The sequence below is a fragment of the Magnolia sinica genome, chromosome 4 (assembly GCF_029962835.1).
Source record: "Magnolia sinica isolate HGM2019 chromosome 4, MsV1, whole genome shotgun sequence".
Lineage (NCBI taxonomy): Eukaryota > Viridiplantae > Streptophyta > Magnoliopsida > Magnoliales > Magnoliaceae > Magnolia > Magnolia sinica.
This window is the reverse complement of record NC_080576.1, coordinates 6,148,696-6,174,672: the sequence shown is the minus strand read 5'-3', so window position 1 is coordinate 6,174,672 and position 25,977 is coordinate 6,148,696. Positions and strand designations below refer to the sequence as shown.

At 40.0% G+C, this 25,977-nt stretch overlaps 1 protein-coding gene across 5 annotated transcripts; it reads left to right on the top strand.

The window, feature by feature from the left end:
• Positions 1-10,599: 10,599 nt before the first annotated feature.
• Positions 10,600-21,945, top strand: LOC131242261 (uncharacterized methyltransferase At1g78140, chloroplastic). Of its 5 annotated transcripts, none has more exons than XM_058240789.1 (9): positions 10,600-10,820; positions 14,277-14,377; positions 14,769-14,906; positions 16,604-16,685; positions 17,445-17,617; positions 18,312-18,454; positions 19,278-19,381; positions 21,363-21,510; positions 21,611-21,945. In XM_058240789.1, exons 1-8 carry the CDS (start codon positions 10,668-10,670, stop codon positions 21,501-21,503), a joined length of 1,035 nt encoding a protein of 344 aa, XP_058096772.1. In that variant the 5' UTR covers positions 10,600-10,667; the 3' UTR covers positions 21,504-21,510; positions 21,611-21,945. The 5 variants fall into 5 exon arrangements, with proteins under 5 accessions (XP_058096772.1, XP_058096775.1, XP_058096774.1 ...); XM_058240791.1 differs by having other exon boundaries at positions 10,601-10,820; positions 17,427-17,617; positions 18,312-18,385; XM_058240788.1 differs by having other exon boundaries at positions 10,601-10,820; positions 17,427-17,617.
• The last annotated feature ends 4,032 nt before the right edge of the window (positions 21,946-25,977 follow it).

Here is a 25,977-nt window from a genome sequence, read left to right as displayed (position 1 = left end):
CATTTCCATGCATTTCACGGTCAATTTGCTTTACTTCACGGTTATTTCCATGCATTTCACGGTCAATTCCAGCGATTCCGCTTCACTTCACGGTCAATTCGAAGTGAAGGGAATTGACCGTGAAATGCATGGAAATGACCGTGAAATGAAACGGAATTGCCGAAAATGACCGTGAAATGCATGAAAATGACCGTTAAGTGAAGCGAATTGACCGTGAAATGCATGGAAATGACCATGAAGTGAAGGGAATTGAACGTGAAATGCATGGAAATGACCATGAAGTGAAACAGAATCGCCGAAAATGACCATGAAATGCATGGAAATGACTGTGAAGTGAAGCAAATTGACCGTGAAATACATAGAAATGATTGTGAAGTGAAGGGAATTGACCTTGAAATGCATGGAATTGACCATGAAATGAAGGGAATTGACCTTGAAATGCATGGAATTGACCATGAAATGAAGGGAATTGACCATGAAATGAAGGGAATTGACCATGAAATGCATGGAAATGACCATAAAGTGAAGGGAATTGTCCGTGAAATGAATTGGAATGACTGTGAAGTGAAGTGGAATCACCGGAATTGACCGTGAAATGCATGGAAATGACTGTGAAGTGAAGTGGAATCACTGGAATTTAACCGTGAAATGCATAGAAATGACCGTGAAGTGAGGGAATTGACCGTGAAATGCATGGAAATGACCGTGAAGTGAAGGGAATTGACCGTGAAATGAATGGAAATGATCGTGAAGTGAAGCGGAATCATCGAAATTAACTGTGAAATGCAGGAATTGACCATGAAATGAAGGGAATTGACCGTGAAATGCACGGAATTGACCGTGAAGTGAAGGGAATTGACCATGAAATGCATGGAATTGACCATGAAGTGAAGGGGAATCGTTAGGATTGACCGTGAAATGCATGGAATTGACTGTGAAATGAAGGGAAATGACCGTGAAATGAAGGGAATTGACCATGAAATGCATTGCAGTGACCGTGAAGTGAAAGGTAATCATCGGGATTGACCGTGAAATGAATGGAAATGACCGTGAAGTGAAGGGGATTGACCGTGAAATGAATTTAATTGACCGTGAAGTGAAGGGGAATCGCCGGAATTGACCGTGAAATGCATGAAATTGACCGTGAAATGAAGGGAATTCGTTGATGCCGTGAAAGCTGGAATTCTAATTGACAGTGAATGACGGGAATCGCCAATTGACCGTGAAATGCATGTCATTGACCGTGAAATGCATTATTACCGTGAAATGAAGGGAATTCCATGCATTTCACGGTCAATCCCGACGATTCCCCTTCACTTCACGGTCAATTCAATGCATTTCATGGTCAATTACTTTCACTATACGGTCAATTCCCTTCATTTCACTGTCAATTCCAGCAATTCCCCTTTACTTCATGGTCAATTCAATGCATTTCACGGTCAGTTCCCTTCACTTCATGGTCAATTCCATGCATTTCACGGTCAATTCCCTTCATTTCACGGTCAATTTCATGCATTTCATGGTCAATTCTGGCGATTCCCCTTCACTTCACGGTCAACTCAATTCATTTCATGGTCAATCCCCTTCACTTCATAGTCATTTCCATTCATTTCACAGTCAATTACGACGATTCCGCTTCACTTCACGGTCATTTCCATTCATTTCACGGTCAATCCTGGCGATTCCCTTTTACATCATGATCAATTTCGTGCATTTCACGGTCAATTTCGGCGATTCCCCTTTACCTCACGGTCAATTCAATGCATTTCACGGTCAATTCCCTTCACTTCATGGTCAATTCCGTGCATTTCATGGTCAATTCCCTTCATTTCATTTCACGGTCAATTTCTCCTCGAAAGAAATTTACCACTGTATGACCCATTTATTCCGTGCATTTCATGGTCGATTCCTTCACTTCATGGTCATTTCCATTCATTTCATGGTCAATCCCAGTGATTCCCTTTCAATTCACGGTCAATTCAATGCATTTCACGGTCAATTCCTTCAATTCTGGTGATTGACCGTGAAATGCATGGAATTGACCATGAAGTGAAAAGGAATCGCCGGAATTGACCGTGAAGTGCATGGAATTGATCGTGAAGTGAAGGGAATTGACCATGAAGTGCATTGAATTGACCGTGAAGTGAAGGGAATTGACCGTGAAATGCATGGAATTGACCGTGAAGTGAAGCGGAATCACCGGTATTGACCGTGAAATGCATGGAATTGACCATGAAATGAAGGGAATTGACCGTGAAATGCATGGAATTGACCGTGAAATGAAGGGAATTGACCGTGAAATGCGCGGAATTGACTGTGAAGTGAAGGGAATTGACTGTGAAATGCATGGAATTGACCGTGAAGTGATAGAGAATCGCCGGGATTGACCATGAAATGCATGGAATTGACTGTGAAGTGATGGGGAATCGCCGGAATTGACCGTGAAATGCATGGAATTGACCGTGAAGTGAAGGGAATTGACCTCAAAATGCATGGAATTGACCATGAAGTGAAGGGAATTCGCCAGAATTCACCGCAAAATGCATGGAATTGATCGCGAAGTTAATGAAATTTACCACGAATTAATTGAAATTGACCGTAAAGTGAATGAAATGAATTTTTGACCATCGACCCGATGGAATCTTGGAAAATAACTACGTTGGTTGGCTAAATTAGCTTCTCCTACCCCAAAATCTTATATGGTCCGTTAAGTGACTCATTCTAGCTTAGGAGATATGCTTGTTAAATAAATAGACAAAGAAATGAATTAAAAGATGGGAAATTGACCATACTCGCAATTGGGCAAATTGCCTAGAACGCTACAACACTCCATGTATTCCCAGAAGGGCCTTCTGACAGCTTTTGGAGTTTGTTTCAGACGAAAATGCCCCTGACCTTGGTTCAGTAGTTGCACGGTTTTCTAGGGACTAAGACGTTATGTAATATTTAATACTAGTAAAGTGATGTGTACGGAACCCTTTTTGCGCGTGGGCAAGGACTAAACTCGTGGGGCCCATACTAATGTATGTGTATAATCCATACCATCCATCCTTTTTACCGTGTCATTTTAGGGCTAGGGCCTAAATATCAGCCTGATTCAGAGCTCGTGTGGGTCAAATAATAGAAAATAATGGTGACAATGGAACCCATTGTTGAAACTTTCCAGGCTCACCACGATGTTTGTTAGAAGTGGATACTGCCCAAGTCAGGACTTTTTAGGCCCACGCTGAGCTAGCCGACAAGATGGGACGAAACGGATCTTCCCATTGTTGGCCTCAAGCTATTGTACCAATGGCTATCCTTTCATTTGCTGGTAAAGAAAGTGAACATGTAACAACCGCGACCTGGGAAAACTACGACCCATGACAACCACGACCCATATAACAAGAGAACTACAACCCTTAATACATTACAATTACGACCCTTGCCATGTTATATAGGTCATGGTTTTCATGAGGAAAGAGTCGTGGTTGTCATGAGGTAAGAGTGTGGTTGGCCCGTTTTTCTTTCTTTCCCAGTATAAGTTGTGCGTGAGAGAGGAAATCAAATTGAATACTTGGTTGGGCCCACCTTAAATGTATGTGATCTATCCACGCCATCCATCCATTTTTCCATCCAATTTAAGAGGTTGAGCCCAAAATTGAAGCATATCCAAATATCAATTGGAGTATACCACGACCTTAATCTGTAGCCTTCGATCCATTTATGCTACCAAAAATGGATCATGGTTGTCATGGGTCGTAGTTGTCATGTTATATGGGTCGTGGTTGTTATGTTATATAGGTCGTAGTTATCATAGGTCATGGTTGTCATGTTATATGGGTCGTGGTTGTTATGTGGTAAGGGTCGTAGTTGTCATGGGTTGTGGTCGTCATGTTATATGGGTCGTGATTGTCATGTTAAATGGGTCATAATTATCATATTATATGGGTTGTGGTTCTCATGTGATATGAGTCGTGATTGTCATGTTATATGGATCGTAGTTATCATGTTATATGGGTCGTAGTTGTCATGTTATATGTTAGATCTGTCTTATTTTTCATATCAACCCTTAAGACGAACTCACCAAATGGATGAATGGTTTGGATATAACATATACCTCATGATCACAGCAGCTATATAGCTGGTGTGAAGTACACCAACCAATCCGCTTCTTCTGATCCATGTCCGTATCCGGGACGGAAACAGATTGGCTACTCCCCGCTGCTAACAGCCCCGTGGCTGGTGGTCGGTGCTCTGTGGGCCCACTATGATGTATGTGTTACATCCATTCCGTTCATCCATTTTTACAGATTATTTTAGAGTTTTATACCAAAAATGAGAGGGATATAAATCTCAAGTGGACCACACCACAGGAAAAAAAATGGTAATTGGATAACCACTACTCACGACAACTACGACCCATATAACAGGACAACTGCGACCCATATAACATGACAACTGTGATCCATACAACCACGACCCATATAACAGGAAAACTGCGACCCAAATAACAGGACAACTGCGACCGCGACCCATATAATAGGATAATTGCAACCTATATAGCATGACAACTGCCATATAACAAGACAACTGCAACCCGACAACTGCGATCGCGACCCATATAACAGGATAACTGCGACCCATATAACATGACAACTGCGATCCATATAACAGGATAACTGCGACCCAAATAACAGGACAACTGTGACCGCGACCCATATAACAGGATAACTGCGACCCATATAACAGGACCCTCTAGATAAAAAACGAAGGTTTCCCTCCCCTTCCTGCGTATTACCAACAATGGACAGCTGTCCGTTAGATCGATCAGCCAATCACCAGCTTCATCCAGAGGGACAATCCAAGCCGTCCATCTTGAAGAGGGGGCCACGACTCGTCCCAGCGGACGGTCGTCTGTGAATGCTGGCGGTAAAGGCAGGGCGTTTTCTTTCCTCCGCTTCTTTTCTTTTGTTTTTCTTCTAGATTTGGGTCGGTTTGGGATGACTCATCATTTGATTGGATGAGATCTAAAACTACGCCCGAACGAGTCCCCTGCTGCTGCCGTTTCTCGGTTAAGTCCTTGAGTTTCGCAATTTGTGAGAAGCCTGACTGATTCGAGAGTTTTCTGCGCAGTGAGGGCTTTTCCCGCTCCTTTCCGACGCCTCTGAAGGGTCGGAGTCTTTCTTCCTAGTATTTGGATGGCTTGGATTTGAATCAGGTCCGGTTCCCAGTTGTGGAAAGTCTCGTGATGCGACTACTAATCTGTTGGAGACGTTATGCGGAGGGATTCTTTGATTCCTGGAACCAGAAGACTTTACTGATTTCCCGGCATTCTAGGTCGGAGTCGGATCTCCAACTAGAGTAGATTGGATGGCTGAGATGATTACTATCTTAGGAATGTGGGATTTTCGTGAGGCAAATTCGAAACAGTTTCTGTTTTTAGGATTTTACTCCCATGGACAGTTCGGTCGCGACTAGTTCTGTGCCCATGTGGGAGTCGGTCTTTGTGTGGGGACGATTCATGTTTGATTAAAATTTTCCCCTCTTCAAGATGGACAACTTGGATTGTCCCTTTAGATGAAGCTGGTGATTGGCTGATCGATGCAACGGACAGTTGTCCGTTGTTGGTAATACGCAGGAAGGGGAGAAAAACCTTCCTTTTTTAAAAAAAATAAATCCAAAGGGTCATGTTATATGGGTCGTTGTTATCCTGTTATATGGGTCGCAGTTATCCTGTTATATGGGTCGTGGTCGCACTGTTATTTGGGTCACAGTTATCCTGTTATATGGGTCATGGTTATATGGATCGTAGTTGTCATGTTATATGGGTCGCAGTTATCCTGTTATATGGGTCGCGGTCACAGTTGTCCTGTTATATGGGTCGCAGTTGTATGGATCGCAGTTGTCATGCTATACGAGTCGCAGTTATCCTGTCATATGGGTTGTGGTCGTAGTTGTCCTGTTATTTGGTCGCAATTTTCCTGTTTTATGGGTTGCGGTTGTATGGATCACAATTGTCATGTTATATGGGTCGCAATTGTCCTGTTATATAGGTCGTGGTTGTCATGGGTAGTGGTTATCCAATTACCATTATTTTCCTATGGTGTGGTCCACTTGAGATTTATATCCCTCTTATTTTTGGTATAAAACTCTAAAATAATCTGTAAAAATGGATGAACAAAATGGATGTAACACATACATCATAGTGAGCCCATAGAGCACCATCCACCAGCCATGGGGCTGTTAGCGGCGGGGAGTAGCCAATCCATTTCCGTCCCGGATACGGACGTGGATCAGAGGAAGCAGATTGGCTGGTGTACCTCACACCAGCTATATAGCTGCTGTGATCATGAGGTATATGTTATATCCAAACCGTTCATCCATTTGGTGAGTTCGTCTTAAGGCTTGATATGAAAAATAAGACAGATCTAACATATAACATGACAACCACGACCCATATAACATGACAACCGCAACCTATATAACATGACAATCACGACTCATATCACATGAGAACCACGACCCATATAATATGATAACTACGACCCATTTAACATGACAATCACGACCCATATAACATGACAACCACAACCTATGACAACTACGACCTTTACTACATAACAACCATAACCCATGTAACATGAAAACCACGAACCATATAACATGACAACTACGACCCATGATAACTACGACCTATATAACATAACAACCACGACCCATATAATATGACAACTACGACCCATGACAACCACGATTCATTTTTGGTAATATAAATGGATCGAAGGCTACAGATTAAGGTCGTAGTATATTTCAATTGATCTTAGGGTATGCTTCAATTTTGGGCTCAACCCCTTAAATTGGATGAAAAAATGGATGGATGGCGTGGATAGACCACATGCATTTAAGGTGGTCCCAACTGAGTACTCAATTCGATTTCCTCTCTCGCGCCCAACTTACATTGGAAAAGAAAGAAAAATGGGCGAACCACACTCTTACCTCATGACAACCACTACCCTTTCCTCATGAAAACCACAACCCATATAACATGGCAACCACAACTCATACATGGGTCGTGGTTGCCATGTGGTAAGGGTTGTGATTGTAATGTAGTAAGAGTCGTAGTTCTTATGTTATATAGGTTGTGGTTGTCATGGGTCGTAGTTTTCCCACGTCGCGATTGTTATATGTTCCCTTCCTTTACTATCAAATGAAAGAATAGCCATTGGTACAATAGCTTGAGGCCAACAATGGGGAGATCCGTTCCATCCATCTCGTTAGCCAGCTCAGCGTGGGCCTAAAAAGTCCTAACTTAGGCAGTGTCCACTTCTAACAAACATCACGGTGAGCCTGAAAAGTTTCAACAACGGGTTCCATTGCCACCATTATTTTCTATTATGTGACCCACATGAGCTCTGGATCAAGCTGATATTTAGGCCCTAGCCCTAAAATGACACGATAAAAAGGATGGACGGTATGGATTATACACATACATCAATATAGGCCCCACGAGTTTAGTCCTTGCCCACGTGCAAAAAGGGTTCCGTACACATCACTTTACTAGCATTAAATATTACGTAACTTCTTATTCCTTAGAAAACCGTGCAACTACTGAACCAAGGTTAGGGGCATTTTCATCTGAAACAAGCTTCAAAAGCTGTCAGAAGGCCCTTCTGGGAATACATGAAGTATTGTAGCATTCTAAGTAATTTGCCCAAACTTTGAGGCAAGTACGATCAATTTCCCTTAAAAGATAGAAAAATATTTTTATATACTTATATATACATATTTACATAATTATGTATTAGAGAAAAATGTAAGGAGGAAAAAGTACGGCGGTAGTGCCATGTCAGTCTAGGCTTTTTTTTTTGCCGTGGAATCTTGATTGCTTTTGTGGGTCCCATCATGAGGTTTATGTTATATCCGAACCGTCCATCTATTTGGCGAGCTCATATTAAGGTTTGAGACAAAAAATAAGATAAATCTAACTATCAAGTGGACCACACTGTAAAAGGCAGTGGGGAATGTCTACCATTGAAACCCTTTTAGGGTTACAGAAGTTTTGGATCATTATGAAATTTGTTTTATCTCTTCATCGAGGTCTTTGTGACCTTATAAATAGATTGGATAGAAAATAAAAGTTATGGTGGGCTCTACAAAATTTTTAACGGTGAAAATCAATTTTCCTGCTGCTCTTTGTGGTGTGGTCCAGTTGATCTTTGGATATGTTTTTTTTTTTAGATAATGCTCTGAAACGATCTCGAAATATGGATGAATGTTGCGGATATAATAAATATATAACTGTGGGGCCCATGAAACGTTGATCTCTTTTGAACCGTTCGTACAACTCGGAGTTGGAGGAGACGATCTGCTTCATGGAAAAAAGCAGGGGCATTTTCGACCTTTGGCAAGTCGTCCGTAACTCATTCTGGTCAGGTAAAACCGAGTGGTCTTGAGTGGGTAAATGGGCCATAGATGGGTCGTACAGTGGTAAATTTCTATTTGACCAACTGTCGTGTTTTTTGCACTTTTGAGTTATCAGATACTCTGGCTGGAGTGTGATGAGTCGAACTCATGCGTACACGTGGAATATATATAGTTGAAATTAAACCGTCCAAATCCATTGACCCACTGTGGATAGGCCATAAAATTGTAATCGGATTGATTTGAACGATGTTAACCTCTGATTGATAGACATTTTTTATGTGGGGCCCGCTGTTTGGTCAATGCAATTTCAGTTAAGTAGGTCCCATCTGTACAATTTCTAACTGCATGCGCATGATCCATCACACTCTGCCAAAGCATCATTCTATTTTTGCCCCTAAAATTTAATCCATACACTAAGCACAGGACGTGGTCAGTACGATGACCGAGAATCTTCGCTTCAGTTTTGAGAGAAGCTTTATACTCTGGCAGAGTATAATGGATGGTACGCATGCGCTCAAAAATTATTTAGAGGATGCAAACGTTGCAAATAATTAATTCAAATTTAACTGTCCAGATTACGGGTCCCGAATTAGATTCATTAAGTACGAAAATTTAGGATCATTTGATGAGGTGATTCCTGGATTGGTGGACATTTATTGGACGGTTAAACAAGTTACTACGCATGAGGGGCAAGGATAGTTCAATTTATTTTATTCTAGGCTGTGGCCTGAAAGATGGTTTCTCGCTTTAATTTCAGTTAACGTATGCCACGTGGACAAACCCTCAGTGACTGTGTATCAAGCGTCATGGTCTACAAGAGTATCAAACTACGGGGGATGAAAACAGGTAAGACTGAAAGTCGGGGTTAGGTTGGGTTGAGTTGGGGTGGGTTGGTACCTAACCCTAAGTAGAGTCTAAGGTTCCTATGCATCGATTCTAACCCAGTCTAACCCAATCCAACCTTAAGTTAGGAATTCTCAACTCAAGCAGGCTGAATCAAGTTAATTAGGTCAATCGGGTGAATACATGCTAATATTTTCATTATTACATTAGTTTATTGTATTTCAATATACTTTTTATTTTTTGTATCTATGATTTTATTAATGATATAGGTAGTTATTTATCATAAAAAAACTCTTTTTTTTACAAATAAATAAGTTAAAATATATGATAATTATTTCTTTAAAAACCGTGCGGTGTGGCCCGCAATATATTTGGGCGAGAGAAATTTGGCATATCTTATTAACTTATGTCATTGAAAATAATATAGACTTGGAAGTTCCTATGCCTTTAATATATATGATCCATACTCAATTATAATTTGTTAGTAACTTATATATTGAACTGGTTCATGTTGGGTCAGGCATTATAAGACCTCAACTCGAGTCGGTCCAAGTTTTATTGGATTAGTGTTTGTATAGCTTAATCCCAAGATCAAACTCGATACATCCTACCTGAGCCCAACTCAATACCGGGTCGGCCTAGAGTCAGTCGGGTTCAACCCCCAAATTTTCCGCCCGAATGAGAGGCTCGTGAAGAACGAGAACTTTTACATACGGTATTTATTACAAAATCGCCTTTGCAATCAAAATGGATCTTTATAGCTAATGATTGGAGTCAATATGGTAACGCCTTAGTGGGTGTTACATTATCGTGTGGGGCCCACCTTAATGAATGTATTGTATATCCACGCTGTCTATTTATGTTTCCATCTCATTTTAAGACGTTATGCCAAAGTTTAAGTAGATCCAAATCTCTAGTGGACCACACCACTGTAAAAAGTGGTAAATGATCATTAAAAGCATTTTGTAGGTCACAATAGTTTTGGATGAATATGATCGTTACGTCTGTCTTTATGCAGGTTTGGTTGGCCTTATCAACGGATTGGATGGAAAATAAACATTACAGATACGCTTACAGTGGGCCCTGGGAAGTTTTTAATGGTAGGCGTTCAATCACCATTGAACACCACTGTTTCCAAATGGTATGGTCCACCTGAGATCTGGATATGGTTAATGCCTGGACCACGTCCTAAAATGGACTGGAACGGATGGACGGTGGATATACAACACATCATCAAGGTGGGCCCCTGGCTAACTCCTAATCCGCTCCCGAAAATTTAACATTGGGCCTGATACTCGGGCCAGCTTGGCACATTGACAGCTCCACTCCTTTTAGGTAACTCACAACCAGGAGTTTCAACCATCATCCATCCACCATCTCGAGAGAGAGAGAGAGAGAAAGAGGGAGAGAGAACAAACATGACGATGGTTCGTAGCTACGCAGGCGTCTTTCTCTCCAATCAGCTGCGAAATCCGTTGCGTGGTCCCACCAAACCGCCAAATCTAACTATCAGACCTCTTCTCCTTCCCAAAATTCGAGCTTCTTCGGCCATCGCTGTCGAAACAAATACCGTATGCTCTCTCTCTCTCTCTCTCTCTCTCTCTCTCTCTCTCTCTCTCTCTCTCTCTCTCTCTCATTTTGGTATTGCAGTTACTAAAGTAAGAAAAGAGGGTTTATTCCTAAAAAGGGTGGGATTAGGAAATGTATTTAAAGCTTGAATGATCGGATAAATCTGGAATTTCATGCACCCGAACAGTTGGACGGTTCTGATAATCAATCTGGCTGCTCCTCACCTTTGGTAGGCCCCACCTTATCAAGCCTAAAATGTCAGGCGCATGCGCCCAAATCTAGTCCAGGCAATGCTGGGCTTGGCCCATCCCATACCAGTTACAAAAACCTACCCCCGTACCCAAAGCGAATGGGAGAGGATTACGTGGTACCCGGAACTAGCTAAATGGGTGTTACCCTTACCGTGGGGCCCACCTTGATGATTTGTCTTATATCCACGCCGTACATCCGTTTTTCCAGTCCATCAGGATGTGGCCAAAAAATTAAATAGATCCAAATCTCAGGTGGACCACACCACATGAAACTGTGGGGATTGAACAGCCACCATTAAAAACTTCCTACGGCCCACCAGACCTGGATGGAGGTAAATACAAATTTCTCCTTGATCCAAAACTTTCGTGGCCCACAACAAGTTTTTAATTGTCATTCAACACTATTTCACCACCTTTTCCAGTGGTGTGGTCCACCCGAGATATATATCTTCTTAATTTTTGGGATTAACGTCTAAAATGATCTTTAGGAACAGATGGACGGCGTGGATATACAAAATATTTATCAATATGGGCCCCACACGGTATGTGTAACACCCACTAAGGTGTTTCCCTGGTAACACCTAATCCGCTCCCAAAGCGCCAAGGGGAGAGCTTTGATACTCTGGCGGCGTTTGAAGGATGATACGCACTCACTTAGTAGTTTGAAAATTGGATTGTTGGATATTTATTGGACGGTTAAAAATGGAAAAAGAGAAATCCGATGGTCATATTTCAGCAAATGAGTGTCCGCGAATCATTTTTCGACAAATCAGATTTTGGGGCTGGCGCTGGCGGAGCGACATTGGGTTCTATAATCATTCACCCCTGTTGCACCAACCACTGTAAGACCCCGCCGGAAACGGAGGCACCGAGGTCGGTCGATCCCTTGACCGCGGGGCCCACCGTGATGTATATGTCTTATATCCGTGCCGTCCATCCGTTTCTCCAGATCAATTTGGGGAACGACACCAAAAATGCGGTACATCCAAATCTCAAGTGGACCACATCAGAAGAAACAGTGGTGATTGAACGCCCACCATTAGAAACTTCCTGGGGGCCACTGGAATGTTTATTTCCATTCATCCTGTTGATAACGTCACAAAGACCTGGATGAAAGGACCACAAATATCAGCTTGATGGAAAACTTTGGAGCCCAATCACCACTGTTTCCTGTAGTGTGGTCCACTTGAGATTTGGATCTGCTGCATTTTTGGGCTCATATGCTGAATTGATCCGTAAAAACCGAAGGACGGCGTGGATATAAGACATATTCGTCACTGTGGGCCCCACGGTCACGGATCCACCTACCTCCGGGGATCCACCAAAGCCGGGTCCACCAGAAACCACCTTATTTGCGGGGGAGCGGATTTGGTGCGGTCCTTAGTGTGGGGCCATCTTGATGTATGTATTGTATATCCATCCCATCTGTCCGTTTTGGAAACTCATTGCAGGACATGAGCCGAAAAATGAAGCAGATTCAAATATCAGGTGGACCACACCACAGGTATCAGCGGTGATTGACCATTAAAAACTTCTTGTGTGCCACAAAAGTTTTTTACACTTCATCCAGTAGAGATTGACCTTATCAGCAGGTTGGATAGCAAATAAGCATTACGGTTAGCCCTGGGAAGTTTTTAATGGTGAGCGTTCATTCACCACTGTTTCTTATGGCTTGGTCCACCTGCGATCCTGTAGGGGAAGCGGGAGGTCCCTGCAATACCAAATCGTCTATGGCGCCAGGGGTGGCAATGGGCTGAATTTGGACCGAGCTAGGCTAGGTTCGGGCCTGACCCAACCATTAAGACCAAAGCACGAGCCTGACAGGAACTGGCACAGGCATAGAATAGCAGGCCGAACTATGACCTGAAAATATTTGGTGGGCCAGGCTCAACCTGACCCAAAATTCAATAAAAATCCTATTTTTTTCCTTGATTTTTTAATCTATCCATTTATCAAGTGGGCCACAGATGCAAAAGGAGAGAGAGAGAGAGAGAGAGAGAGAGAGAGAAACGAAACCATCTGTACACATTCAAGATAGATGGTTGCCTAAGGATTAGAATGACATATTTCTATGATATAGCGTATTTATATAAACTTAGGCTGGGTTGGGTCAGGTGGGGCTAAAATGACTTGAGACCAAGCCCAACCCAAAAATTGATCCGGCCATGAATTCAAGGCCCAATCCTGACTGCGGGGCAATATGTAGGTCCAAGCCCGGTCCGAAGTAAAGTCAATGTCATCATGTCGTGTGGGCTACCTGACCCATTGGCACCCATATGTAGCGCCGACCGTAATGTGTTTGTCATCACATCTACAACGCTCATCATTTACACCAACTCATGCTAGGAAGTTAGCCCAAAACATGTCCATTCAAAACTGAAGTGGGCTACACCACAGGGAACAGTGAACCCTCTGGGACCCACTGTTATGTTTACATGCCATCCAACCTATTCATGAGATGATCCCCACAAGATGGAGGTAAAAACCAAATAGCCGCTGATCCAAAACTTCCATGGCCCCAAGAAGATTTCCAAAGTGTCTGATCCCATCCCACCTTTGCCTGTGGTATGGTCCACTTCAAGTTTTGGATTGGACCCATTTTTGGAATCGTGTTCTAACATGAGCTGGCACAAATGATGAATGGAGCTGATGTTGAAAGTAAACTCGAAAGTATCATAATCACAATTTGGAGCCTAGACTCCAAACAGACCTGCTAAAGAAATCACAATCTGATTTTTTGCTCTCCATTAGACTAACAGTTGCAGTTCTATTCAGTGGTGCATCCAAACACATAATTTAAGTCCCTAAGGGGGCATTATCTTAAGATAAGCTACTTATGCCTCAAGTAACTTATCTTGGTTTCTACTTAAAAAGCTGAAGTGATTAACTAACTTTTAGTAAAAAACTTACTTATAATGGATCTTAAACCAAACTTACTTATCTCAAATAAGTTACTTATCTATTTCTGTAAGTAGAAAAAGTAACTTATTTGGTTGTATCCAAACAGGCCCTAATTGTTAGGATTGTAGAGTTTGAATAGGTTTGGAAGTTTACGGGGGTTGTGCCTGATGTCATGAATTTTCATGATATTTGGTGCAAGATATCATGAAATTCCATGATGGTTACTACAACCAAATGCATCCTAAGCTATCTAGCTCAATCTATCTCATTGTTCTTTCTTTTATGATGTTTTCTGTCTCTCTCTAGGATCCTATCTTAAATGGGAACAGCAATGACAGCATGGATGTTTTAGCTTGTCCTATTTGTTATGACCAACTAATCTGGAAAGGTGATCCTGTTGCAAGCAGGTAAGTTTTTTCTTTTTTCCTTTTTCCCTTTATTTTTTATCACACCCTTTTTGAGAAATACCGTTGTTTTCCTACATTTTTATGCCACTTTTTTAAAGAGTTCTACAACAATTATATACTGTATTTGGATGACAATGAATTTGATAATGAAAACCAATTCCATGAAGAGGAAATGACCAGAATAATGATAGTAGTCCACAAATTTCATTTAAGTTCCTGTCAAGTTCTTCTTGAAACATAAATGCGATTCGGGGCCTACTCCCTTATACAAATTTTTTCAATCGTATTCCATAGTGGATCCAAATGCAGTCTTAACTTATTTTTGAGAGTTTCCATTTCTTCATTTTCTAGAGCTGAGTTCTAAATCATATTTTTGGTTTGGATTTGACAGGGCATCTGCGTCTAGGTCTAAGTTTCAATGCCGCATTTGCAAGAAAGCTTATGTCAGTGATGAGGCATATCTTGACCTGACCATAACTGGTTCCAAGGAATATAATGTATTTGATCCAAGCGCGACTGAATTTTTCAGGTGTGTTGGATTTTCAAGGTTACAAGAAAATTATTATCTTTGCATTGTGACGTTAACTACATATTCGAATTCATTTGAAACTGTTTATGCGTGCATGCATGTATGGAGGGTTGAGAAAACTGAAGGGTGCACTTCAGTTCATATTATTATAAAGTATATTGGAATTTCTTAGAATTTTTCCTAGGATACATGTGGCTATGTTTTTATTGATTTCCATGGTAATAGGTTCATTCATTTTAAAATTTTAAAATTTTTCTTATATTCTTGCCCCAAACATACATAATGAATATTTAAACAAATTCACCTAATTTTAGTGTTCTAGAAGATTAGGCCATAATTTTAGTGTTCTAGAAGAGTAAGAAAAAATTTCTTTGTTTAATAAAATAAAATTTTAAGAATGGGTCAAATGTTTCTAAGTAAAAGTAAAACCAGAAACCAGATAGGAACAGTTATTCAGAATGGGTTTCCCATATCCATGTCTTGGGTTTCACTAAATGGACAGCCATATCCCGATTACCATGCCTCTATTAGTATCTGTGTCCAGGTATCACAGCATGCAACTTGAATTCTATAGGTTACATAGACTTCAAGCTGTATGCAAGAAATGGAGATGTGCACTTGGGAGTTTTATGTGATCATTGTGTACCACTCAAAATAAAGGGGAAATTTTATAGGATAGCTATAAGACCATCCATGCTTTATTGGACAGAATGATGGGCAGTTAAGCAACAAGGCCGGTCATAGGATGAGTGTAGCTGAAATGAGGATGTTGAGAAGGATGAGTGGCAAGATGAAGAAGGATAGAAATAGAAATGAATGCATTTGAGGGAATTTAGGAGTACCATCAATAGGTAATAAGATGAGGGAAATTAGATGGTTTGATCATCTACAATGGAGACTAAGAATTGCGCCAGTTAGAAGGGGTGAGTTGGTGCAAGTTGAAGGCTGTAATAGGGCAAGGGAAGGCCCAAAAGGACATGGGTGGATGTAGTAAGAAAAGAATTGATAATTATGGTCCAACTGAAGTTATGGCCCTTGATAGAGTGGAATGGTGGAATAGGATTCCTGTAGCCAACCTCAATTACTTGGAAAGGCTTAGATAATCATGAACCTTTATTTTAAATTTTAGTTACATAGAGCTAAACATTAAACATAAACGTTCAACCCTAGAATTATCAGCTAGGCAACACCAAATGGTTGAATCTTGATCTGTGTTGAAGTCTATTACAAGTCCCAGCCATTGCTTTCCAATGTCTTTCGGCAGTTGGTGGGTAGTGACTAGCTTGCAGTTGAATAAGTCGGTCAGCTATTTGCAAGAGGGATGGCATTTATGAGTTAGAAGTATTACTTGCGCTGAACATTAACTAGCCTTTTTCTTTCAGTGATGACTTCAAATCTTTCAAACATGTCTTTTGTTTTCCTGCAAGTTCTTGATATGAATTGGCCTACTGCGTTTTGTTTTCACATCTTTCAAGCAAGTCTTTTGTTTTCCTGCAAGTTCTAGATATGAATTGGCCTACTGCATTTTTTTTCTCACATCTTTCAAGCAAGTCTTTTGTTTTCCTGCAAGTTCTAGATATGAATTGGCCTATCCCTATGCAATCTTCGCTGAGATCTATGACAGCGTGAGGTGAAGCAAAATATTCCTTCAGCTGGAAATTTCCTTATTTATTCATATGGATTGTTCATTAGAGCAGGAGTCCCTTAGTATCATTTCTATATGAGAGGGGATGGCGTCAGAACTTTGTATGGGGCGGTTTTCCTGGTCCAGAAAAAGAGGTAATGCAAAGTTCATTTATTTTTATGAAAAACAGTTCCACCAAGGAAGAGTTAAAAAAATAGATTCAATTGTACATATTTCTCATATTTTTAGTTGTAGCAGCCTTTTTCTCATACATGGTTATATTTTCGGATAATTCAGCATCTCAGGATCATGAATTTAAAACTTATGGCTGTGTTCGAATGCTCAATTGTGTTCGACTTTCATAATTCATTTTAATGAAATGTAAATGATAGAAGTATGGTTGGTCCCACTCCATTCATTGAGTCGCCTACTCCTGAAATTGAAATTGCAGTCGGTTTAAGTCCAACTTGAAACAATTAGCTGCAATGAGGGATTTGGTCATCATTACAGAGTAAAATGGTTTTCAACATTTGTAAGTCTCACTCTCATTGAGGGAATTACTCCTGAAATCGATCTTATGGCCAATTCCAATCCAACTTGGAATTGGTGGTAATGCAATTAAGGGTTTGGTCATCTGTACAAATTAAAGCAGTCCCACACTGCTTCACTTATTTCTTCTGTACTAAATTGGAAGATTACAGTTCAATACGATTGAACATCCAAACACAGCCTAAAAGTAAAAGATGATGCATTATCAAATATTGGCTTTTATACTTAAACATTCTCTGATTTTCATCATCATTTTGTATTTGGTAGTTTTCAATACACATCCATACCAACCCCTGCCTCTGCTCACAATTCTACATCTAGTAATGTGCTTCGTAATTTGAGTGCAGTTTGAAATGGCTAAACAGTACCTTCAGCCCACTGTAGGTGGGACAATCGTTGATGCCAGTTGTGGAAGTGGGTTATTTTCAAGGATATTTGCCAAGAGTGGAATGTTTTCACTCGTTGTTGCTCTGGACTTTTCAGAAGAAATGTTGCGGCAATGCTTTGAATTCATTAAGCAGGATGACACCCCAAAAGAGTATTGCTTCGACTTATAAATACGGAATCCTTACTTGGTAGCTTTTAGAAAGCCTTAGCACTGGGCAGAGTAAACAAATTTGAATACATGGGCTACCAGTTCTCTACTCTTCTGCCTGAAGTGGGGCCCATGTGATGCAATTATGACATCTGACCTCTCCATCCGATTTACCGCCTTATGTTACTCTAGGTCCTAAAAATCAGCTCAAAAGAAAACTCAGGTTGGCCACAGCATAGGGGACAGGTTGAGAGCGGATGCCAACTGTTGATTTTCACGAGGAGCCCACCATGCTGTGAACATAATCCATGCCATCCAGACCCTTCATCTGCCCTGGATGAAGAGTCAGGACAAAGATCAACCTATTATGCAACTCGCATGGCCCCATGTGAAAATCAAGGGTGGACATCCCTTCCCACCTTGTTCCCTTTGTTGTAGCCCATCAGAGTTTTTTATCGAGATTTTTAGATCCTTGGGATTAACTTGAGTGGACACATCTGTTGGACTGGTTGGATGTGATACATATACTATGCGAGCCCTACTTCTGCCCAATACCACCATAAGCTTCCAGTGGTACTGTACCATTGGAGTGCACCTCTCTAATGTAAAGATTTTAAATCTTGTTGTAATTATACTTTTTTTGGCGAGCCTCTGCGACACATGACATCCGATAGACATTGAATTTGTTATCTTCCAGGAACTTAATCTTGGTGAGGGCTGATATCTCAAGACTTCCTTTTGTTTCAAGTTCTGTTGACGCCGTACATGCGGGTGCTGCATTGCACTGTTGGCCTTCACCATCTTCTGCCGTAAGTATTTCTTTCTTTAAAGCATCTGTAGGTATTTCTTCAAGGTATCTCAAGAAAGTAGAGTCAAAAGAAACCAAATTTTAGCCACTAGTTCTTTTTAGAGCTTGCATACTATAGTGAAGTACCCTGCCTAAAAGATGGTGGCATGGGTGAAATTCAATTACAGAACTTGAACAATGTGGACCATGTCTACCAGACAGTCATTACTAGCATCTGGATCAGTTACCGGGTATTCAAACTCCGCAGAATCTGTAAGAAGGGAAACGTAGGAAATCAAAGAGAATATTTTTTTACGTTAAGAACTTTGTCTTAGGACTTTTGCGCCACAATGTCTAAGGTGGGATGAGGCTTAGATGATGATGTTAAGAACTTGGTCATAACATTTGGATTACTTCTCGTGGAAGAGGATTATTGGGTGATGATGCATCAGGAAGGCAATGGTGCCTTAATGCATCTGCCTGTACAAGTAGGGGCACGGTTTGGTGATATGAACTGTTGATTGGATGGTCTCCACATTGGATGGAGGATGCTCTAAAAATCTTCCAGATTGTAAGATCCTATCCAATCTTTGCCCCTTTTCTGAGCTGTTGCCAGTATCTCCCATTCATGGTGGGGTGATCCTATCCAATTTTCGCCCCATTTTTAGGATTCGCCTAGAGCCATGCTTGCTTTTTAGGGATTTTGATGGAGTGATCATAAACTCTTTCTGTTTTTCCTATTTCATCATATTCATGCCAAACAATACTGAGATGCTTCTCTTTGATCGCTAACTTGTAATTATGAGGGATAGGGTGTAATTCAGGAATAGCAAACAAACATGCTATGTAATTTGGCTGGCATGGTTTTGTAGGTAGCTGAAATAAGTCGAATTCTGAAACCTGGAGGGGTGTTTGTTGCAACAACCTTCATTCTTGATGGCATTTTTTCCATCCTTCCAATTATGAGGACATTGCGCCAGGTATGTTGATTCAGCTTTAAGCTATGCTTGCACTTTGGTTGGCTTGAGATGCCTGTGGATTGTAACTTCCAATGCCCTAGTTCAGCTTGGTCTCATGTAATCTCATATTGTATTTATGAAATTTATGTTAGCTCAAATGTAGCTTAAAACATGCAGCTCAAACGCTCCCCCCCCAAAAAAAAAAAAAAGAAAGAAAGAAAGAATAGATGAATGACTAAATGGGAATGGATTCCCTACCTTTGGAAGCACAGCATTTTTGTGCTTCCAGCTTGTGTACCACACAAGTGGAACATGTGTATGATGATCCAAACGAGGAGTCCTATGGGCTCAACTGTCAGTTCACCCCTAATGAAAATTTGCTTCGATTGGACTATCTTATCCATATAATAAATGAGGCTTTCCACACTTAACGGGATTCGCTGCTGATTTTTGCCTTCTATTGTATATTTGTATGCTTCGGAGTGCTAGAATCATCCAAACATTCTGATTTTAGGACCATGGACCATTCACTATTGGAAATACGGTATGGATGGTTTTCATCTCATCCATGAGGGCCACATGTTCAGAATGACATGGAGGCGCGGAAAATGCCATGCCTCCAAAGGCACGTATTCCACTCTCAATTAAAATATCATTATTCATTAACTTATTGAGGATTAAATTGAGGAAAGTAAGGAAAGAAGATATTTTGGACAAAGGAAGATTGGGTTTGTTAGGCTAGTTTCTGCTTATCAAGTCCTTGATATGCATTCCATAACGAGGGAAGTCGGTGATGTCATTTGCCTCTCTAAGATGTGATGAAAGGGAGATATCTTACTGCTTGCCAAGTCGAGAACCCCATTAATCATATATGAACAATCTCCAGGTTGGGTGTTGGGCCATCCACTCCTTTTGCCAAGGCCCCTCTAATCGCTCAGAGGGGGTCTCCTTCTATGATAACAGGGCCTGGCATGGACGAGGACATGATCACTAACCATTCTAATGAGATCCTTCTTTTAGCCCCATCATGAGTTTAATTAATATATGATTGACAGGCATAATATTAAAAAAGATTTCTTTGAGATGTTCCAGTTGAATTTGTTTAGCAGTCGTTATTTTCAATAAGAAAAGCATCACAACATGCAGAGTATTCATGAAAAATCATTTTAGTTCCTGACATGTCCTCACAAACATTTAAAACAAAAAAATATTGTATTTTTTTAGTGCATTGTTTATTTGTATGTCAAAGAATCCCAAAAATAAATGATAATAGTAATCAACCTAAAATTTAATAATTATATTTGAAAAAGCATATCAAACAACACAAAATTCCAAGTGGTAACTTAAAATGGTTTTCTTCATACCAACCATTACAGCAAGGGAAATGGTCTCTTACTGGTTCTTTCAAAAGAGGGCTCGCAGAGAAAGAATGTCCTGGATTAGAGGGGCACGCTGCATAAGTTGTGTGGGGGCATCAAAATGGCACATGTGATGGTAATCGGTTCCTTCAACCAATGGTCCCCACAGTGTATGGACCCAAAAGTTGCCATGGTTGCCCAAATTTATCATCACCAGCCCTTTTCAACCCACTGTTCAGAGTTCAAATTGAATAGATTGCCCAATCAGCATGATTTTTAAGTTACGGCCTAAGCACTGTGGGGGCCTGGGATGAGGAATTGGGGTCATTGAACAAATGGGCCATTTGTGCAGTTTCAATAGCCTCGCACACCATACACGATGTGCACCCTGAACATCGTATGGTCCTTGTGTAAAACAGGTGCGATTTTGAGGTGAGCATTGTGGGGACTATGGACTGTGTATTGAAAGCTTGACTCTGGTTCAAGCAAAACTACATTGTTCTTTCTAATAGACACTCATCAAATATGTACAGTCAATTCCCTTATTTAAGATGCAGCGGCATGGTATTACAATCGAAATAAATTCTTCTTCCAGGGCTCTTGCTACCATCTTCGGCTGACAGTAGATTCACTTCTCTTTACAGAATGTCGCACAATATTCAGGCAACCACTTCTTTTTATCTGAAGGAGAATTGGAAGATCTCTGCAATTCATGCGGGCTTGAGGGTTTCACGTATGTGAGGAATGGGCCTTTCATCATGCTCTCCGCAATGAAACCCAGCTGATCATTTGGTTAATATCACATTCACTAGCTCATGTAAATTTTTACTGCTGTTAATGTGTGTGTTTGCTAATACTTATATTGTTACATTTTCTTTGTAACTCTATGCAGAGTCTTTTGCTTTGATCATGGACCCTTCACTTGCCTCAGCAATTCACATGCATTTCTCTACCCATGACTGTACTTTACAGTTCAGCATACAGAAAAAATAAAGTACTTAGCAATTCAGCATATGGCAAAAATATGGTACAGCAAAAGTTAGAGTATTATTCAGTGTAGACACTGAAAAATATGGTTGTTTTTTGTTGTAAAAGACAGGAATGCCAATAAAGTTGGGGCTGAAGGACTGTGGACGAAGGGAAATACAAATTCCGAAAGGACCCGATGGGGAAGACATAAAGTCCTATATGTATTAGGTATTAGGTATTATTATTATTATTATTTTATTTTTATTTTTTTTGAGCTCCACCATGTCATATGCAAATAAGTGTAATATGTCAAGCATCATAGATAACATGAATGAAATTTATTTATTTATTTTAATTATATGCCAGACGGAATGTTTTTCTAAGAAAAGGGTTAATATGGATATTTGCTATGTCTAGACCATTTCAAGGTGGTGGATTGCGATCTAGACCATTCAACTTTATGTGGTTGGAAATTTGGACCATTTAAAAGTTGTTGGACTGCTCAAAAGCATGTGGACAGTGATATGGACCGTTCCAAGATGGTGGTTTAGGCTATTGAAGATTAGGTGGACAGTGATATGGACTATTCCACAATAGTGGACAGCGATCTAAAGTAACCCTTCTATCAATATATACAAAGATATGACCACTTCTTAAAAATCTTTTTGTAATTTTTTAAAAATAATCAACTGACATGACTTCGATTTGATAGAAAATGGTAAAATAAAGCCACCTCTCAATGTGGGCGCTAATTAATGACTAAAGAAAATTCTTTTAGGTGGTTCTGTCTAAATATGCATAAAAGGTGGCATTTAATAAAAATGTGTTGAGTAGATCATACAGATTATATGCATACGATACATAGGCTACTGTATTGGTGGGATATTGAGCAAAATCAGGTTGGTTTCAGGTTGGGAATAATGGTCAGGTTGGAGAGGGTTGGGCCGAATGTAAAGGAAATCGAGTTGGGTCGGGTTGTGGGTTGGATCTGTAAGTCTGTGCAGAAGATTGAGCCCTCAAGATTTGACGGTCTATACGATATAGGACCTTCACAAAGCCGAGGATGAATGGTCCACCTAATCACTACAAGAGTAAATGGGTCTAATCACCCCTTTGATTCTATGGTATAAATGACCTCAGATTATGATATATGGCTTAGATCGTTCAAAGGACAAGTTAGATGATAAATATCAATCTCTCAATTTTCTCTTTTTACTCCATCACCCATTTATAGGAAAATCGATTTTGTAATTCAACTACAAGCGAATGAAAGAAAAATGATTATATATATATATATATATAAGGTAAACCTCATGGGAACCACCCACTAATAATTTCCCACAAGTGAGCCCACTGACCTATGTTGAAGGTCCTCTTAAGGTTGGGTTGGCCTCGGATCGACCATAAACAAGGTCCAAACGGCTCAAGTTGCATTCCTTTTTCGTGGCACATCTATGGAAAGTTTCTCGGTTTTGCACTGAAAAGCTTGATGCCTCAGACGTCTGACCATGCGTAGGGTGGGGCGACTATCGAGGTCACTGGGTGCGTGGGAGGCGTCCACCTGCCCGGGTTGAATTTCCTACGCATGTGATACGTTTGGACTGCCTCAAATTTGTTTAGTTCCAGAAGGTTGGATTGGTTCTAAGGAATACTGTTGCATGGACTTCGACATTGTTTGCTGATTCAACACAATTCGTCAACCCAAAAAAATCGAATAGTGGGCCCAGTATGGATTTACTAATGGTCAAAAAGTAACATATGGCAGGGTTTTTCCATCCAATTTCTCAGCCGTTGAATTTAGACACCTGATTATTAGTTTGACAGGGTAAGCATGCGAAAAGGCACAGCATACTTGCAGAAAGTTGACCCGAAAGAGTGGGCCCCCAAGATCTGACGGTCTACATGATATGGGACTGCAAAAGCCGATGGTGAACAGTACAGGTCCAGTGGTCCGTCAAACCACTACAAGAAATCACTCCTTTAATTCTTCATTAAAGATGACTAGTGACTACCGGTTACGATCTATGGCTTGAATCATATAAGAGACTAGTCATAGATGAACATTTAAGATATATTCCGTTTCATATATATATATATATATATATATATATATATATATTTGCTCGAGATGGATAATTTTTACAAGAGAGCCTCTTCTATTTTATAGGAAGCTTGGAGTTTGGATGATACTTAAGGTTATCTCGTTTCATCTGATCTTCTTATCCAATTAGGGGTATAAATTTAAGTGTATTTTAAGTTTCATTCACAATTCATCATTCACACACAACAATCAACATCTATCGTCAATAATTCATGAGCATCCACAACCATACATCTCTAATATTCCCAAATATTGATTATTTTGTCACATTCCACCCTTTGAAAATTTATTTAACAATGATCATCCAAATTCACTCTATAAATAATATCCTGCGACATTAAGCAATATCAAATCTGAGATATCAAATGGTTAAAACAATTTCTAAGTTCTCTAAGTAGCCACATGTTCCCAAAGAATTTCAATTCCATCAACGTAGCATAGTTATCCTCTGTTAGATAGGGCCACGATTCATGTGGATCATCCATCGGCACGACCTCATTCTCATATATTTGAGTTATTGTTTCAATCTTGGTCTCCTCTATACTGTTTTTCATTTTAGAGTGTCAACGGGCTAAACCTAGTAAGTGAACTCATCATGGGCTGTACACATCATAATTAAAATAGTACAATATAGTATAAACAACCAACAATGCAATAATGCTAGAATGAATGCAAAATATTGTGCAATGCAATCATGAATGATACAAATGATGCATCAGGTGGGAAAATTGTCCACTTGCTTGGGTTAGATCTCCATCAACCCACGTCCACACTTGGTAGGCTTCTACCATGTTAGGTAGGAATGAGCAACTCCTGTATCTAACCCTTGGGTAGGCGTTTACATATCGTATATAGCTATGTATGGATTGTCCCCTAAGAACTCGGCACGAAGTGTACATGCAAATCATCTAGAGCAAGCTTCTAAAAATCAGCATAGGAGCGATACGCAATGCAAGTGATGAGTGCCTAGTCATTGATGCATCCAGTCATACAAGTTGTCACACAAATCTCCACATATTAGAGGAAACCCAAATTTCATGATTACAGTGACGTAACATCTCAATACGAAGCATTTTATAATAACATCAATTCAAGACAATTAATCATTTAACACTAAATCATTTTAATACAATGATACAACAATTACATTAATTTAATTATAATGGAGAGGAATCATGTTGGAATCACTCACTTGTGCCTAATAGTGATAGATCCATGGAATAGATGGATTGGCTCTGAGTTTAAGTCACCTAATAAGCATTTAAATGGAAATTACAAATTTATCTAATTATTCCACACAATGGGGCCCACCTTTAATCAATCAAGGTGGCATAGAGGTCCATATTTAATCCAAAGTATGTAAATTACATAAATCGTAGACTTACTAACCCAATTATTAAGGTTCAGAATATGACATATCTGTTAATTGATTGACTCATATCAAAGGATCGTTAAATCAATCACTGATCAATCAAATTAATCACTAATCAATTTAATTGAGAAAATCAAAATTAAAATATTTTGGTCACTAGACCTTTTTTCGGCACCTTTGATCAATCCTTTTGATCAGGACCCATCGATCGATTGAATCGATAAAATCCAAAATTCTAAAGTTAGTCTCTAGACATATTTTGACCTCTTTGATTGATCGAAAGATCCCTCGTTGGAATCAACAAATGTCTAATTCACACAGTTGATGATCTGATTTCATAGTAAACTTTCGGGGGCTTTCTTAATTTCTTAATTCTAAGGGTTTACCAATTGTATGGGTTAAATCTAAACCCTCTGTTGATTCCCACATGATTAAATTAGGGGATGGCCAATGTATTGTTAGATCTGAACCCTCCGAAGTCTACATTCTTTCTATATCAAGTTTTTAACATCAATCCTTCATGTCATCAATGTGGCCCATCAGATGATCAAATCCATCTAAAATTTTAAGTGTTATTATGGATCTATCTCCAAATTCAAACAAGTGGCATGGATCAGATCTTTTACATCCGATAATCCATTGTAGAACCAAATGTACAAATCAACACATATGATTAAATCCGATCAATGTAACTCACCCGATGGGTAAATCAATCTGAAAATTAAGGCACTAGTATATTTTGGCATCAGGGATTTTATGATCTATTTAGAGTTGACCCGACACATTCAAATGACATTAGACTGATCTCTATAACATA

Bases quoted from the DNA above. Each gene is read 5' to 3' on its own strand.
- LOC131242261 (XM_058240788.1), top strand. From the start codon at position 10,668: ATGACGATGGTTCGTAGCTACGCAGGCGTCTTTCTCTCCAATCAGCTG. The intron at 14,378-14,768 runs GTAAGTTTTTTC...TGGATTTGACAG, and splicing joins GGTGATCCTGTTGCAAGCAG to GGCATCTGCGTCTAGGTCTA. The intron at 14,907-16,603 runs GTGTGTTGGATT...TCATTAGAGCAG, and splicing joins AGCGCGACTGAATTTTTCAG to GAGTCCCTTAGTATCATTTC.